The sequence below is a fragment of the Mustela putorius genome, unplaced genomic scaffold (assembly GCF_011764305.1).
Source record: "Mustela putorius furo isolate JIRA1106 unplaced genomic scaffold, ASM1176430v1.1 tig00000040_pilon_pilon_pilon, whole genome shotgun sequence".
NCBI lineage: Eukaryota > Metazoa > Chordata > Mammalia > Carnivora > Mustelidae > Mustela > Mustela putorius.
Window position 1 is genome coordinate 791,039 of NW_025421261.1, and position 14,897 is coordinate 805,935.

General features: G+C 47.6%; 1 protein-coding gene across 3 annotated transcripts in view; it reads left to right on the plus strand.

Moving 5' to 3' along the window:
* Nucleotides 1-14,897, plus strand: part of FRAS1 (Fraser extracellular matrix complex subunit 1) — a 410,546-nt gene that overhangs the window by 381,176 nt on the left and 14,473 nt on the right. For all 3 annotated transcript variants that reach the window (XM_045065725.1, XM_045066397.1, XM_045066061.1), the window contains 5 exons: nt 918-1,132; nt 4,297-4,447; nt 5,837-5,944; nt 7,545-7,704; nt 11,795-11,911. In XM_045065725.1, the coding sequence (XP_044921660.1) occupies nt 918-1,132; nt 4,297-4,447; nt 5,837-5,944; nt 7,545-7,704; nt 11,795-11,911 (751 nt within the window). The remainder of the gene's footprint in view (nt 1-917; nt 1,133-4,296; nt 4,448-5,836; nt 5,945-7,544; nt 7,705-11,794; nt 11,912-14,897) is intronic.

Here is a 14,897-nt window from a genome sequence, read left to right on the forward strand (position 1 = left end):
CTAACCGGGCCGTATCTGCAGCCGCCGTAAGGGACAGGCTCTGGCTACCGGCTGAAAGTTTGTTCCTCTTCCTACTTAAACACAATTAAACTCAACACATGTTAACTGAGATCCCAGTCCTTAGCGGGGCAGAGGACCACGTGCTGGTGTTAAACATTCTAAGAAATGCGTCAACTGCTTCAGAATACTATGGTTGCCCTTAGTGCTGTAAAGAACCGTAATCCTGATACTCTAAAATCGCATCTGTATGTAGCTCACTGCTGCATTAAGGTCTTCCTTAATTTAGAACAGTTCAGTTGCTTGGCAGCATTTCTCTCGACGATTTTTGCCCATAATTTTTCCCGCAGCACGGGAGTTTCAGTCAAGCACCATTAGCGAGCTATTTACTCATTAACACAAAATTAAGATTTTTTTTCCCCCAAGTGTTCAGAAACCATAGGAGGGGAAGAGGAAGTCGGATGTTTGTTGTCTTTACATAAAAGCTGTTTTTTAAAAAAAATCAGTCTTAAAAAATAACAGTTCATCAACGAATTATCCGTATAGTAAGTCTGTGTCTTCAAGAATTGATTGCAAAGTTTCAGTGTGTTTTCTTTTCCGAGACCCGTGGGGCCATGAGCGCTGGCTCCATGGACAGTGTCAGTTGCTCACCTTTCTTCCTGGGGTTCCTGCAGCCGCTTAGAGGACCTGTGACCTCGGTCACTCTATGTAACCCAGGCAACAGGTCATCATCTAGCTCCTCACCTTCTCACCCAGTGTGTTTGGGGAGCCTGGATTGCTCTCTCACAGAGTCTCTGAGGAAGGACGGGTTATCTCAGCCTCACAAGGACACGTCCCTTCTCTCCACTCAGCTCCCGGGCAGCCCGTGAGGGGCCTGTCCACAGACTGAGTCACTTTTCCTCGCTCCTCCCCCCGCACAGAGGCCGGGTTCCTGGACGACAGGGTCTATGACAGCACGGCCCTGGGGCCTGGATACGACCGCCCCTTCCAGTTCGACCCCAGCGTCCGGGAGCCCAAGACCATCCAGCTCTACAAACACCTGAACCTCAAGAGCTGCGTCTGGACCTTTGATGCCTATTACGACATGACCGAGTTAATTGATGTCTGCGGGGGGTCCGTCACTGCCGACTTCCAGGTGGGTGTTCCGGGGGCTTCTGTGAAGGCGGCGCGCACCTGCATGCTGGATGGAAACCTCTTTTGTTCCTGAAAGCGCTTCTGTTAGGATGCTGCTTCCAGCGGCCTCCAAGAACTGGGAGAGCCGAGGGAGTCTTCTTTAATTTAAGTCCCCGAGCAGCTTGGTGGCTAGAAGGAGCCCCCCTAAGTCTGCTAAATCAATTCATTGGAAGAAGAATGTGGAACATGTTAAAATTAATGTGGAAAAAATGTACTGTCTGGCACAGCCACTTATATAAGAATCTAATATTTACTTCTCCAGATATGTATTTTTTTTTCCCTCTAGGTATACTGTAGAAAGCCAAAAGGATTTACTTTTGATGGTAAAGGTATTACAGAGTAGATGTCTTCTCTTCCGTGCGTGGGGAAATAAGTTGAAAGGAGACGCGCCCTTTCAGAAGACAAGTAGAGCCGCTCTCTTTTTAAGCATTATGGAGACAATTGTCTAAAACACATTGATTTCATGCCTACTTCAAATTTGTGCCGAACTGACAACCTTGCAAAAATGGACACTTTTTAAAATTTATTTGAGGAAGAGGTCGAATACAAGCGAGGGGGAGGGTCAGAGGGAGAGGGAGAAGCAGGCTCCCCACTGAGCAGGGATCCCAACGTGGGGCTCGATCCCAGGACCTGGAGATCATGACCTGAGCCCAAGGCAGACACTTCACCGACTGAGTCACCCAGGTGCCCCGACACTTCTCAACAGTTACTAAACACGAGTGACAGAATTTTAGTAAGAAGCCATCATCCTAGGAGGGCAGTTCTACCAAAGGGATGAGGCTAACGGATCCTCACAGGAAAATTAAATCTGAAGCAGATTGTACCCACTCGTGAGCGGCTATCTCAGTGAGCTAAAAGTGACGTCTGTCCTTCATTTCAAATCAGATTTAAACAGGAAAGAGGGACTTCTGGAGGCTCTTAGAGTAATTATTTTGGGACCCTGTCTTTGATTAAAATTTGTTTGTTTCTTTGCAATGCCTCTCCTGTTGGTTCACTCTCATTTCATGTGCACTACTGCCCTCTACCGAACGGAAAATGAAGGCGTTCTTAGGTTGGCTTTCTGTCTCTGCAGTTGCATGACCTAAGTTCAACTCCCCAAAATGCAAAACTAAGTGATTGGTTCCTCCTCTGGCTTCTCAAAATTTAGTATTCTGTGTTCTCCATGGTTTTTACCCTAATTACATTTTGGGGTATTTTTGTTCAGAATATGCCTAAAAATCTCAAAGACTAAGATTTGTCATTATAAACACCCCACTTCTTAAACCAACATAGAATAGATACACAGAAGGACTTCATTGCAGTCTGTTTCTTCAAAAATGGTTGAAACAGCTGGTATATGGTAGAAAATGTAGAATTTACAACCAAGCCCTAGATTATGTCTTTCCCTCTCATAACTGCTCTGAATCTCTTCTGAAATTGTAGCCAATCATCTCAGCATGGGAAGGTACTTAGCACAGTGTAGGTATGTGGTAAGCATTTGTCAAGGTTTGGTGTTTTGTTTTGTTTTTAAGGATTAGCAAGTAATATCATGAGGGATAAAGAATAGAAAGCAAAAACAGAGGAGGGAAAATTAGTTTTTCCAACCAACTAAATAATTATTAAGGTTGTAATATCAATAGTCTTGAGATTGGACCGTGTGTTTTTAACAAAGCCTGTGTACTAAAGGGACAGAATGTGGTGTGAGGTCCAGAGAAAATCTGAAAATTTTCCAAAGAAAACAGAATAAAACATTTCAAAAGATATTTTTTAATGAATATGGAATTAGCAGAGTCTTTTGAAATGTTTGGAATCAAACCTTGAATCCCTGACACCACTGTATATGAAAAAAAATTATAGAAAAAGAAAATGTTGATGTCCCAAATATTGATGAAACATTTGGGTATTTTCCTAAACTACCCAAGGAAACACTTTACATTGTGTTTGAAAACAAAAGAAAAATGTAAGTTCCACAGTAGAGTATATTATAGCATTTTACCAATGACAAAAATAACATTTTTTCAAGCTAAGCTTTTTTATTATCAAAGAAATATGTTTACAGAGGGAAATAACAAAATGAATAAATCAAGTCCCGCATTCATACACACGTATACACAGTTACCTTCCCCATGAAAACTTCTGCTTGTATTTTGTTCTCTTTCTATCCAATTTTTGTTCATTGCATAGTAAAATAAAATTTTTTTGAGCCATTAATTAATAGCAGTAACAGGAATCCCCTTAGAAGAACTAATCTCTTGGAAGTGTGGTGTGCTGCCTTTTCAAATCTCTTTCAGTGAGGCGTAGTATGAGACGGGGAATTACACAAGCATATGCAGCTCTGAACTGTGTGTGGTTAAGTTTCCTAGATACAATATCCAAGTCCCATGACCTGAGTTCCTGTTGTGAGAGATGTGACTACTCACTAAAACACCCCCGCCAGCCACACGCTCATCCCAAGGGTCCAGACTTGGGCGTCTTTCCAGTTAGGGTTGATTCAGACTCTCCTACAGGTCACTGGAGGGACTATGTGGTCAGTGAGGGACTATGTCTTAATCCTTTGGGAATAACTGTTACTTTTAAAGTCTCAGTCAAGTCTTCCAGGAATTGAACAGTGGAAGCAAATATCCTTCTCAGTCTTCAGAATTGTTTTTGTTGAGGTGTCACCTCCTCAGAGAAGCCTTCCCAGATCAGCCTATAAAAGAAGCCTCCTGGGCACTTCTCATCTTTCTTTATTGTGTAAATGTATGCATTGTCTTACTAGACTGTGGGTTCCATAAAGGGCTTCTTACCGCTGAGGAGGAAGGTCAGTCTGGTACCTGGGCATCTCGCATGTTGTGGGCCCTTGGTCAATAGTTCTTGATTGACGGGCGCCTGTGTGACTCAGTCAGGGTCCCAGGATCGAGTCCCGCATTGGGCGGGCTCCTTTCTCCGTGGGGAGTCTGCTTCTTCCTCTGCCTGCTGTTTCCCCTACTTGTTCTCTCTCTCTCTGACAAATAAATAAATAAAATCTTTTTTAAAATTTAAAAAGAAATTATTGAGTGAGTCAGTGGCTAAATGAGGAAGTGATAGTTGAACTGAGACGTCATAACCAAATGCGTCTCCATCCCAGGGAAGAAATAACCCTCTGTGTGCGCACCGTTTGCTTGGCAGGTGAGAGACTCCGCTCAGTCCTTCCTGACGGTCCACGTGCCGCTCTATGTGTCCTACATCTATGTGACAGCCCCCAGGGGCTGGGCCTCCTTGGAGCACCATACCGAAATGGAGTTTTCCTTCTTCTACGACACCGTTCTGTGGAGGACAGGTACGCCCATTGAGAGCTCAGCTCTCCCGACCTTAAGGTCAAGCAAGATGAGGCGAGGCGGCAAGTAGTGACTTCTGACGGGAGCTCCATTCCTCGTCCCGCTGTCCTGCAGACAGTCAGAGCAGGACGGCCCCTCGGGCCGAATGAACAAAGCGAACCAGGTTGATCTTGATATATTTCTCCACTCCCGTGCACCTGATTCGAAGACGCTTTTGCTCCTTAGATGCCACAAATCACACCATTTTTAACTAGGAGCGAATGACATGATTATACTCCAGAGGGACACCTCTGAACCCCTAACAGGCAGTGTATGAATCGATCTGTCACTTGCTGTCCTCTGCTCTGGGTCCCTAGCTACCTGGATTGAGTTTTTAATCCCTGGAAGCCTTCCAGTGTCCGCATATACGGACGTGCTTCTTTTCAGGAACCAGAGACCCATCTGCTGGTGGCCGCCCCTCAGCTGGGAGCTCCCCCTCCTCCCGTGCCCCGGCTGTCCCACTGCTACCGCACGATGGCCCGGACAGGTGTCCCCTTCCTTCTGCTGCTCTTGCTGTCCCTCCTGACCTCCCTGGAGGGGGTTTCCTTGGTCTGAGCGGCTAGACAGCTCCAGGAGTGCCCCGTAGCTTGGGTTTCATCCCTAGTAATGGGAAGTACAGGCTTTTTTTTCTGTTGAGTGATTTGAACTTGAATCATTTGTTTTATATTTCTCTTAGGAAACTAACCTGGAAGTTTTCACACTCTGGGTCAGATCATTTCTTGCGCTTTGGGGTTCTTTTTGAATGTTGTTTCCCCTCCTTTGTTTACCCTTTAGTTTGGGGTCCTGCCGAGCCCACTGAGCACCGTGATTGTAATTGCCCCCCGGAAGCCGCGGTTTGCTCGTGTGGTGCCGTATGTGGCTGGGCTTCTACGAGTTAATCTTGAATTGCCCATTGGTTTGAATACTAACTGTAGCCACCAGGACATTTCTTATGGTTCTGTTGGGTCACGAAAGGTGTCCTCGTGAGGAAAAGTAGAGAGAGTCTGAAGCAGATGCACTGTCTCACGTCCTGGTATAAAGTTGACAGGAAGAAGTTTAAGGACCAACTATTTTGAGCAGTGGGCTAGAGCCTGACTCTGGGCTGTGGCATTTTCAGGTATGAAGAAACTATGTCAAGGAAAACGGAATTGTCACCAAAAACAAAAACAAAGACCCAAGTAGAATGAACTGTTAGACAGTTTTAATTGGCCAACGTGTCTAAATACATTCTGTGTTCATATGAATATGCAAATCTTTCTTAACTTACATTCAAATGACTTAGAGGTGTCCCGGGACGACCCACATGTCGGTTCCGATCTCGGAGACGTTCTCTGTTCTCTAACCTGGATGTTTGGTGTGTGGTGCCTGCCCAGGAATCCAGACGGACAGCGTGCTCTCTGCCAGGCTTCAGATAATAAGAATCTACATTCGAGAGGACGGCCGCCTCGTCATTGAATTCAAGACCCACGCCAAATTCAGAGGTAAGATCAGGGCAGTTTTTCCCCAATTTTTTTTATTAAGAACCATGACGGGGCACCTGGGTGGCTCAGTCGGTTGAGTGTTTGCCTCTGGCTCGCTGGGATCGAGGCCCGCCCTGGGCTCCCTGTTGCACAGTCTGCTTCCGCCTCTGCCTCTACCCACCCTGCCTGCTCATGCGCTCGCGCGCGCTCTCTCTCTCTCTCTCTCTCTCTCTCTCTCGCATAAATAAAATCTTTTAAAAAGAGAAACATTACAAACATAGACAAAAGGCAAAAGAGTAGAGCAATGAAAAACAAAGTCAGCAATTGTTACCATTTTACTTTATACGTATGTCTGCATACTCACACGCATGCACATTTCTTTGTATCACATTAGAAAAGAAGTTGCAGCCTTCATGTCAGGTGACCCTAAATCCTGCAGGCGACATCTGTTCAGAACGAGAGCATTCTCTTACATGTCACAGTGGTGTCACTGCATCCAAGATTTTGAAGATTGATCCATCCTACCTAGTTCCTATTCATATTCCCTCTCTTGCCTTACAAATGTCTTTTCCATTTGTTTTTATATTTATATTAGTTTTATATCTGTTTATATAAAAGGAACGTGGGTCCAATCCATATTTACATATTACATTCTGACTGTTATATTTTCTTTGTCTCTCAGTCTGGAAGTCTGTCTACTGTTCATCCATGACACTCTCTGACTGCATTTAAAGAGTAGAAGTATGGGGGTGCCTGTGTGGCTCAGTGGATTAAGCCGCTGCCTTCGGCTCAGGTCATGATCTCGGGGTCCTGGGATCGAGTCCCGCATTGGGCTCTCTGCTCAGCAGGGAGCCTGCTTCCCTCTCTCTCTCTCTGCCTGCTTCTCCATCTGCTTGCGATCTCTCTCTGTCAAATCAATAAATAAAATCTTAAAAAAAAAAAAAAAGAGTAGAAGTATCCTGCTGAGTAACCTTTACCTTTTCAATGATGTTTACAATCATCTCCCTCTACTGAGGACTTGACTGGCTTTAAACGTTATTTTATTTAAGATTTTATTTATTTGACAGACAGAGATCACAAGCAGGCAGAGAGGCAGGCAGAGAGAGAGGAGGAAGCAGGCTCCCCGCCGAGTAGAGAGCCCGATGCAGGGCTCATTCCCAGGACCCTGAGATCATGACATGAGCTGAAGGCAGAGGCTTTAACCCACTGAGCCACCCAGGCACCCGGAAATGTAATTTTTTTTTTATCTGAAACTGATATTTCTGTTATAAACAAGACCTTTCTGCCTGTAAGAATCATGTTTTTGGGAATTCAAAACTAAGTGTCCTTGACACTCATTGCCACACAAGGACCCTGTTATTGTGAGTCCACCCACACCACTTCCACAAGGAACACGGGTGTTGTTGACAAATCGTGTGACCATCGCGTCCACCGTGCGTCGGCTGATAGGCCGGGGTGCGCCGTGCCGTCCAGCCAGGGTGGAGAGATCCCAAGCTGTGAGGGGAAGGCACGGCCTTACTTGTTTGGTGGAAGGATATGAGTTCGGCGCAGGCTTTAGCAGAGGGGTCGTCTCGCGTACGACCAGACTCACGGTGAAATGTGTTGCTTCCCCCCGAAACAGGGCAGTTTGTGATGGAGCACCACAGCCTGCCGGACGCAAGGTCGTTCATACTGACTCCAGACCACCTGGGGGGGATCGAGTTTGACCTGCAGCTGCTGTGGAGCGCGCAGACTTTCGACTCCCCGTATCAGCTCTGGAGAGCCACGAGCTCCTACAACAGGTGGGTGCGGGCCGGGGCTTGGGGAGACCTGAAACGCTCTCAGTCTCTTTCAGAGGCTTGGGACACGTGGCTGTGTCGTCATCGTCGTCTTCTTCTTCTTCTTCTTTTGGCAGAAGTTGGCTTTCCATTTTAAGGGGAGGGGTAGAAACGACCCTTTGACAAGTAGAGAAAGAAACAGTCGGATCAGCTCGTGCTGTGCAGATGAGGAGGTGGTTACCCTTAGGACACGGATATGACTGGGAAGGCTGCATATCACTTCTGTTTACATCCCGTAGGCTAGAGTTTAGTTCCGGGACACATCTGCCTGGAAAACACGTCTAATTAATACCTTGGTGGGGCACCTGGGTGGCTCTGCTGGTTACACATCCTTGGTTTCAGCCCCAGCCATGATCTCAGGGTCATGAGGTCGAGCCCTGGGTCAGGCTCCACACTCGGCACAGAGTCCGCTTAAGATTCTCTCCTGCCTCTGCCCTGCCCCCAGCCCCCCTGTTCATGCTCTCTCTCTCTTCCTTTCTCTCTCTCTAAAATAAATAAATAAAACCATTTTTTAAAAAACCTTAGTATAATAAGAAAATTTCCATCCAATCACTACAACCAGTTCAAAATCCAGGATCTCTGGTTATCAGGTCCAGATGGCACCCCTTTGGTGCAATCTTCTGTAAAATAAATAATAAGCTTTAATTCTCTCCTACACCCAAAATAGAGGTAGAATAGGAATTGGTTCAATACGTAAACTATGTCATTCGTAAAGGGGAAGGATAGGAGAAACACTACTAAAACCACACCGTAAAAAGGATAATGAGGCAGCCGTCACTAATATTGTCATCTCATTTTCTATGTCATGGCAGTAAGACTGTAGCATGGAGCTCCTGTTCGAGCTTTCTAGTTACGACGTAGCCGGTTGTCCTAAGAATCAGTTTCAAAAAGATTTCTTTGTGAATTTTAGGTTTTATATCAGATATTTTTTTAATAATGATTCCTTTGAAATCAATATGTAATAAACTTCAAAGGCTACGCTTCCTAGAGGCCCATGGGATCATACACGTACTTTGTCCTGAGTTACAGACACAGAAACGGTCCTCTCTACGTCCTCTGCTGACTCCCCACGGCCTCCCGGATAAAGTCCAAATTCTTTATTCAAAGCCCGTGCCCTCCCCCGCAGCCTCCTCTCAAACCCAACCTTCTGAACCGCATTAAATATCTCCCGGACCCGGACCCCACCTGCCCGTCAGCGCGGCCTTGCCTGTGTGGTTCCCTCTGCTCTCCCTGCTCTTCTCACAGACCTCGAACTCCTCGCAGCCCCAGCTCGAAGACTCAGTGCTGACCCCTCTGGGATGCCCTCCCTGACTCTCCATGCGCGGCTGGAAGCCCCTCCTCCCCTTCCCACTTTGTTCCAGCTCACACTGGAATGCAGCTCATGTGACGTCTCCACGCAGGGTCCCATTTTCCATCAGCTCGTGAGCTCCCCGAGGGTAAAGCCATGCCTGATTGATTGAATCCCCAGAGACGCAGGTTTTAGTGCGTGGTTTAGGTCCTGAATAAGCATCTTAAGAGTTTAAGTTTAAGGAAAGGAGATAAAACTATATAGAGAAATGGTAAAGTGTAGAACAGCATCCAGCTAGCTGTGCTGTGTGCGATGCGAGAGGTGCCGAACGCGGAGACCATCGCTGTTCAGGGAGGGCTGGGAGCTGCACAAGGCTTCATGGAGGAGGTGGGCGGCCCGTGCTCCGTGATGCGGTGAGGAAGGTCTCGTTCTCAGGAAGGAGAGGAGGAGACCTACAGAATTCAAAACCTACCTCTAGGGCCTGGTTTGGCATATTTACAGGGATACTGAGGAAATGGACCTACATCGTATTTAGGGATGAGAAAAGTATGACTGTGGGGTTGGGAAGCCATGTACTTTGTCCTGCATTCATTTGTTCAACAAACGTTATTGAGCATTTTATTTACTGTGCCTTAGGGTAGGTTCTGGGCAGAAGGATGCATCCGTGGACAAAATAAAGATGCACACAGTGTTTACAGTGAAGTACAAAGACACAAAACGTGGCCATAGTAAAAAGCATAGCAGAACATGTCAGAAAGTGGGAGTGCCATGGAAACATGAAGGATTTATTTTTAAGAGTTTATTTACTTATTTGACAGAGAGAGAGAGAGAGCACAAGCAGGGGGAGAAGCAGAGGGAGAGGGAGACGCAGGCTCTCCGCTGAGCAGGGAGCCCGATGCACGGCTCGATGCCAGGACCCGGGATCATGACCTGAGCCACCCGGTGCCCGGAAAAATACAGGATTTAGAGCAGACTCTGAGGGGAATCAGGAGTGATTTCAATTAGGATGCGCACAGTAGGCCTCGTCGAGAGGGTGCGTCTGGGCGAACCCTTGGAGGAGGCGGGGAGCTCGCTGGCCGGGCTCCGGAGGCCGCAGCATGACCCGCCCCCTGGGGAGGAGCAGGGCGGCCGGGGGGACCGGAGGGGTGAGCAGGGAGGAGAAGGGCAGGCGGTAAGGTCAAGGTGGGGGCGGGGCACACGCAGGGCCCTGCAGACCCGAGCTTGGACTTGGCCGTTTCCGTAGAGCCGCAGTCGGCTTGAGCGGAGGGGCGACATGATCCCGGCCGGGTGCAAGCAAGGGTTGCGGGCGGACGGTTCTAAGTGTTTCTATGAAGTACGGGTCACTATTCCCCTTATGCGTGTCAGTCTTCATGTAATTCAGGTAGGGAGTGTAAGGTCCCATCTCCCCTGTTCCAAGGCTTGGAGGAAGGGAGGGGCCGTGGAGGAAACGGCAGAGACATACGGACGGCCCGGCAGGAAGGGACTTAGAAACTCAGCCCTGAAAGTTTGCGTGTTTTGCTGAAAGTCACAGAACTGTGGAAAAGGCAAAGGCAAGCCAGGTTTAGAGCATCTCGCAGTTTCCAGGTTCTGCCGTTCCACTGAAATGAACCCAGGATGTGTCATACACGTTGTACTTGTTTATTTATCTAACCAAATCTTTGCTGTAATTTTATGAATAAATTGATAAATACAAAAGAAATGGACAAACAACAAATTCGGCAAATGTGAGAACTCTAAGGGATTGTCCACAAGAGTTAAAATTACAATCCATAACCCTACCCTCTTCATCCCGGGGACAGCAGCCTCCCAGGACTCTGGAAGAATCTTCCCGAAGCCTCTGGCTGTCTGGCTGTCTTCCAGGCAGGCTCTCAGGGCGGCGGCTGCGGCTCCACGACAGCTGTGAGGGTACAAAGGCTCCCTGCTCTTGGTGACATAACCTACAGAATCCTGTGATCCAACACAAATAGGGAAATGCCCAGCGCTTAGTCTCCTATGAGAAGAGACGTCGTTCTACAACACCGTGACGGGCTGGGTCTGTAGAGTTCGGAAGAGGAGCCCAGAAACCAAATGCTAAGGAAATGGGGGTGCGGGCATTCTCTGGAGTGAGGTGCCCTTTAACCCCGAGACATTGGCCATCACTTCTGTCAGGGCAGCCATTGACCTGTCCACGCCTTAATAAATAAAATCTTGGGGTGCTGGGTGGCTCAGGGGGTTAAAGCCTCTGCCTTCGGCTCAGGTCATGATCCCAGGGTCCTGGGACCAAGCCCTGCATCGGGCTCTCTGCTCAGTGGGGAGCCTGCTTCCTCCTCTCTCTCTGCCTGCCTCTCTGCGTCCTTGCGATCTCTGTCTGTCAAATAAATAAATAAATAAAATCTTTCACAGTCAAGAATGTGTTGAACGGGGCGCCCATCTCCAAGAAACGCTACACAGAAACTGTCAGACAAGCTTCGTGGAGATCTAAAGGAAGTGACCCGTTCTGTTTTATCTTCTCTTGAACCTTTTTACAATTTTAGAAACAAGATGCCTCCCTCAGATTTTCTCGTGGAAAGGGCTGCAGTGGGGTAAAGTAGCTCTATTTAACACGTCTGGACAATACCCTGACGGTTGCAGGGACCGGCGAGGACTGTCTGAAGATTGCGTTCGGGACTCGGAAAGCCTCTCGATTTGGAGCGCAGAGACCCCCGGACCTGTGCTGAGCGAAGGCGGTGTGTGTGGTGAGTAGAAGCTAGAAGACGGCCTCACCGCAGTGTGCTTGCGTCTTTCCAGGAAGGACTACTCGGGCGAGTACACCATCTACCTGATCCCGTGCACCGTGCAGCCCACACAGCCGTGGGTTGACCCTGGGGACAAGCCTTTGGCCTGCACCGCACATGCCCCGGAAAGGTAGGGAAGCCAGCGAAGCCTCACGGCCTGTCAGTTCACCCCCTCGCTCCTGTGTGCGTGCGTGTGTGTGTGTGTGTGTGTGTGTGTGCGTGTGCGTGTGTGTGTGTGTGCGTGTGTGTGTGTGACGGCGGCATCGGTTGCCGCGATGGCTTCGTGGTCAGTCGCACACAGACCGGGTGGCAAAACACAGCCACCGGACGCCCGCATTCCCAGCTCAGGTCAAGCAAGGCAGCACTCTCCCTTCTTCTGTCGGCTTTCTCACTACAAACGAGTATCGTTTTCAGGGTCTGGGTAGTGCCGTGGTTTGCACATTTTTGTGCTTTTTTTTTTTTTACCAGTGATTTCATGTTGACAGCGGTTCCCAAGCTAGTGCTGAGGTCTACCTGATGCCTAAGTATAAGAAGCCTCAGGCACAGGTTCTAAGTGCTGTTGCCACACGTTCTATGTTAACAAATTAACAACATATTAAATAAGGTGTTTTAAACTGAAACATGCAGAGAACGGGGCTAGGTATTGGTCAATCGGTGAAAATGCCATGACGCGTGCTGCAGGAGCTCTGCCCCATGTCTGCCCCGGGACAGTGGCTAGGTACCGACTGACACACATTCACCGTGACTTTACAGAACATCCTTACTACGAAAACCGAGGATCAACTCTACATTAGCCGGTACCCACCTCAGACCCGAGACTGTCTGCATCCCGCCACACCTTCCCTCATTCACCCAATTTTGATTCAGCTCTTACTGTGTGCGGGCTCTGGTCTGGCCTGGAGACTACAGCGGAGCATTACAAGTAGCCTCTGTTCTCAGGCAGCGTCTAGTCTTTCCCGCAGCTGGGGCAAAGGAAGAGGAAACTTTTTTTTAATTTCTTTTCAGCGTAACAGAATTCATTGTTTCTGCACCACACCCAGTGCTCCATGCAATCCGTGCCCTCTCCAATACCCACCACCTGGTTCCCCCAACCTCCCACCCCCCGCCCCTTCAGACCCCTCAGATTGTTTCTCAGAGTCCATAGTCTCTCATGATTCACCTCCCCTTCCAATTTCCCTCAACTCCCTTCTCCTCTCTATCTCCCCTTGTCCTCCATGCTATTTGTTATGCTCCACAAATAAGTGAAACCATATGATAACTGACTCTCTCTGCTTGACTTATTTCACTCAGCATCATCTCTTCCAGTCCCGTCCATGTTGCTACAAAAGTTGGGTGTTCATCCTTTCTGATGGAGGCATCATACTCCATAGTGTATATGGACCACATCTTCCTGATCCATTCGTCCGTTGAAGGGCATCTTGGTTCTTTCCACAGTTTGGCGACCGTGGCCATTGCTGCTATGAACATTGGGGTACAGATGGCCCTTCTTTTCACGACATCTGTATCTTTGGGGTAAATACCCAGGAGTGCAATGGCAGGGTCATAGGGAAGCTCTATTTTTAATTTCTTGAGGAATCTTCACACTGTTTTCCAAAGAGGCTGCACCAACTTGCATTCCCACCAACAGTTTCAGAGGGTTCCCCTTTCTCCACATCCTCTCCAACACATGTTGTTTCCTGTCTTGCTAATTTTGGCCATTCTAACTGGTGTAAGGTAGTATCTCAATGTGGTTTTAATTTGAATCTCCCTGACGGCTAGTGATGATGAACATTTTTTCATGTGTCTGATAGCCATTTGTATGTCTTCATTGGAGAAGTGTCTGTTCATATCTTCTGCCCATTTTTGGATATGATTGTCTGTTTTGTGTGTGTTGAGTTTGAGGAGTTCTTTATAGATCCTGGATATCAACCTTTTGTCTGTACTGTCATTTGCAAATATCTTCTCCCATTCTGTGGGTTGCCTCTTTGTTTTGTTGACTGTTTCCTTTGCTGTGCAGAAGCTTTTGGTCTTGATGAAGTCCCAAAAGTTCATCTTCACTTTTGTTTCCTTTGCCTTTGGAAACATATCTTGAAAGAAGTTGCTGTGGCTGATATCGAAGAGGTTACTGCCTATGTTTTCCTCTAGGATTCTGATGGATTCCTGTTTCACGTTGAGGTCTTTTAAGGAGGAAACATTTTTAAGAGGATGTTAAGGACAGGATCTGACATTACCATAGAGAAAATTTGGAATGTGATGTTCAAATTAAGAAACTGAGAATGGGCCATCGGATTTGGCGATTGAGAAGTGGTTGGTAATCTTGACAAAGGGCAGGCTGGGGACTGCCTGGACTGAGTGGACTGACTGATTAAAGCGTGATCAGATCATGAGAGACCAAGGAGAGACAGTAGAGACAACAGGGATAAACTATGCCTACGGTGTTTATTATAAGAAATGTCAGGGGAAAGGCACAGTGGTTAGAAATAGATACAAAGCCAAAGGAGGTCTTATTTGTGATTTAGAGTGGAAAATATTTCAGGGTGGCTGTATATTGGTGGGAGCAACCCTATTGGTCTGTTAGGTGAAATGTAATGTTGCAGCAGGACAAGGGGAAGTCTGCAGAGCCAAGCCTTTGAGCAGGGTGGGGATAGGTCCAAGACAAGAGGGGAGGGGCCCGCCTTCACTAGAAGCCCAGAGCCCTCATTCCCTGGAAGAGGAGAGCAGGCCTATATGGATCTAGGTGAGGGGAGAATTTGTAGATTGGAGGACAGGAATGGCAAAGTAGAATCTGCTTAAATCTGTTTTCTCCAAAAAATGAGAAGCTGAGCCTCAACTAGAAGTCAGGAGTCCTGAGGTCTGGGAAGAGAGGAGGGAGTGAGGCAGTCATCTCAGAGTGGGGAAGTGGGCATGCTGGAGGGTTGCCGATAGCAGCGGATCGGGCAGTGCTGAGAGCCTGATGAGTTGTTCTAAAATTTCCATCTCATTGACAATAAGACAAACTGTGCATATTCAAGGTAGATACAATTCGATAACTTCCGACATACGTATTCACCCATGAAGCCACCACAACTAGCACAGTGGCGAACACATTCATTTCGTCCAGGGCGTTCCTCATGCCCCTCAGTAGCCTTCCCTCTCAC